Consider the following 2,483-nt stretch of genomic DNA (forward strand, 5'->3'; position numbering starts at 1 on the left):
TCACAATAATTCAGCTCTCTTGGTGTGTAATGCAAATACCCAGTCTTTGCATATTCTATCTATATCTCCTAATTGAGCTTTTGGTATCCGAAGGTTAGTGGAACTGTCAATTAACAATTGGAGTAGATCGTCATCAGATTTAATTATGTTATTGTAGTTGATTTGATTTTCTATCAACAAATTTTTGAGTCTAATATGGTGAATTTTCCTGACTGAGTTAAGGCTTTTGCAGTTCATAAGAAAATGTTTATAGTCTTCCGTTTCTTCTGTACACAGTTTGCACTGTGGAGATTTTGTTGAATCAAAGCGGTTGTTTATACTTTGAGTTTTATACGTTCCAGTGAGTATTCTGGATTTAATTATGCCTTTAGCAACATCTCTCTTGTTGTCTCTGACACTGCTCCAACACTTATTAGGATTTCGGAAATTCCATTTGCTTATTTCTATATGATTTAATGATGATTTTGTTTTAGCTATCTCAGACCATTTTGTTTTCCATGTTGAGTCTATCATATCATGGGTCAATCTTTTCCAGTTTTTGTTTGGATTTAAGACTATCTCATGCGCAGAGGGCAATCCATATGCCTTGAGAATATGATCCACTTTGATATACCAGCTGTTGGAGTTATCATCTTTTGTTGCTAATTGTCTGATTCCTATTTTGTATTCAATGGAATTTGTATCTTTTGAAATTCTAAGGAATAGAGAAATCATTGCCTTGTGGATGAGTTGTTCAATGGCTTCTGCTCCAAGCAAAATATATATTGCAGCATCTGCAGTTCTTTGTGGCAGAGATAGCAGATGTTTAAATGTATTTTTCTGGAAATTCTCTAATTTCAAAATATCAGCCTTATTAAAATTCAAAATTTCAAAACCATATAGCATTCTTGGTATGACAAATGTTCTCCACAGTTTATATGAAATCAACGGATTTACTCCATTTATTCCATGCAAGCCTGCTCCCACGAGAGAATACATGGTAGCTCTAGCGGTGGATATTCTGTTGACTACATTTGGGGAATTTCGGTCTTGTCTTTCAATACCCAGATGTTTTATGGTTAGTTTTTCGCTGATTTTCTCGTTGAAAAGTTCAAGGTTAAATTCTTTGCTCTTTTTGTTGATCAGTAAAATTTCCGTCTTTTTACTATTGATTTTTACTCTATCATTCTTTGTACAGCTTTCAATTATACAGAGTTGAGTTGAAGCATCCTGTTCAGAAGTTGCACATAGCATAATATCGTCTGCACATGTTGGACAACCTAAGTAATTGGTTCCGATCTTAAATCCAATATTTGTAGCTTCAAGTGTATCTAGGATATTCTTGTTGTATGATTTATAAAAGTTGGCAGATAAAATACCTCCCTGCTTTACTCCTTGCTCGTTTGTGAAAGCCTGCGAGATACATCCTTGAGATTTTACTTGGGTTGATGTATTATTATACAACTCTCTGATCAGTAACCAGGTAGGGCCTGTAATTCCTTGGTGATAAAGTTTCCAGAAAAGATGTATGTGATCTACCACATCAAACGCTTTTTCTGCATCCAGAGTAATTAAAATTAGTTTTTCATTATTATCCTTTGCTTCATTTATTGCCTCGGTGATCAAAAGAGCAATGTTAATTGAGGAAGCGCCTTTTGTGAAACCTTTCTGTAGTTTATTTTGTTGCTTATTTAAGGTACCTTCGATTCTAACTCTTAAGCAGAGTTCTAAAACTTTGCATATGATAGAGATTACAGTTATTCCTCTATAATTCGATGGGATTGTTGGATCCTTGTCTTTTTTGTGGACTGGAGTTAAAAGTCCCTTTTTTATGGCAGCAGGTACATGTTTTGTATAGAAAATGTTATTGATCAGGGTTGTCGGGTAGTCAATTAGAGCTATACCTCCGTATATAAGATGTTCTGAAGTAAGACCGTCTACATCTCCAGACTTCCGCTTTTTTAATTGTGAAATAAGTTTTGAAATTTCAGAAGAGGTAACCGGTTGAACAGTTATGTCATCATTTTCGCATAAATTTACAATTGTTTCTGCGTCTAATTTGACCAGGTTGTCATGTTCTTTATCAAAGAACGGATTGTCTTTTGTTTTAGCTAAATTTGCAAAATGTTCTTTAAAGAGTTCATTTATATCATCCGGCGTAGAAGCTTCTTTATCTGGAGTTTGCAGCGTATGAGTGAATTGGGAGGAAGATGATCTTTGGGTTTTTATTAACCTAAAGAATAGTTCATTGTCTCTATCGGAAGCTTTCATAATTTCTTCATGTAGCTGATTTCTTTTGTCAGCACTTTGTTGTCTTTGTATTGATCTTACCTACCGTTTAGAATCAAGCCTGTGTATACTATAGATGTTATCTTTTGAAGGGGGAGATCCTGCTTTTTTCCAGAGGAAGAATGCCTTTTTGGATTTACTAACGGCATTGGCAAGTTTTGGTGACCAACTTATCTTTTTCCTTCTATTAAATTTTGATTTTCTACGAGCGTAGC

At 34.7% G+C, this 2,483-nt stretch overlaps 1 protein-coding gene across 1 annotated transcript; it reads right to left on the reverse strand.

The window, feature by feature from the left end:
- LOC134717932 (uncharacterized) lies at positions 1 to 2,250 on the reverse strand. Its single transcript, XM_063580431.1, has one exon. It carries the CDS (start codon positions 2,248 to 2,250, stop codon positions 1 to 3), a length of 2,250 nt encoding a protein of 749 aa, XP_063436501.1.
- Positions 2,251 to 2,483: the final 233 nt, after the last annotated feature.

The sequence above is a fragment of the Mytilus trossulus genome, chromosome 5 (assembly GCF_036588685.1).
Source record: "Mytilus trossulus isolate FHL-02 chromosome 5, PNRI_Mtr1.1.1.hap1, whole genome shotgun sequence".
Classification (NCBI taxonomy): domain Eukaryota; kingdom Metazoa; phylum Mollusca; class Bivalvia; order Mytilida; family Mytilidae; genus Mytilus; species Mytilus trossulus.

Bases quoted from the DNA above. Each gene is read 5' to 3' on its own strand.
- LOC134717932 (XM_063580431.1), bottom strand. From the start codon at position 2,250: ATGAAAGCTTCCGATAGAGACAATGAACTATTCTTTAGGTTAATAAAA.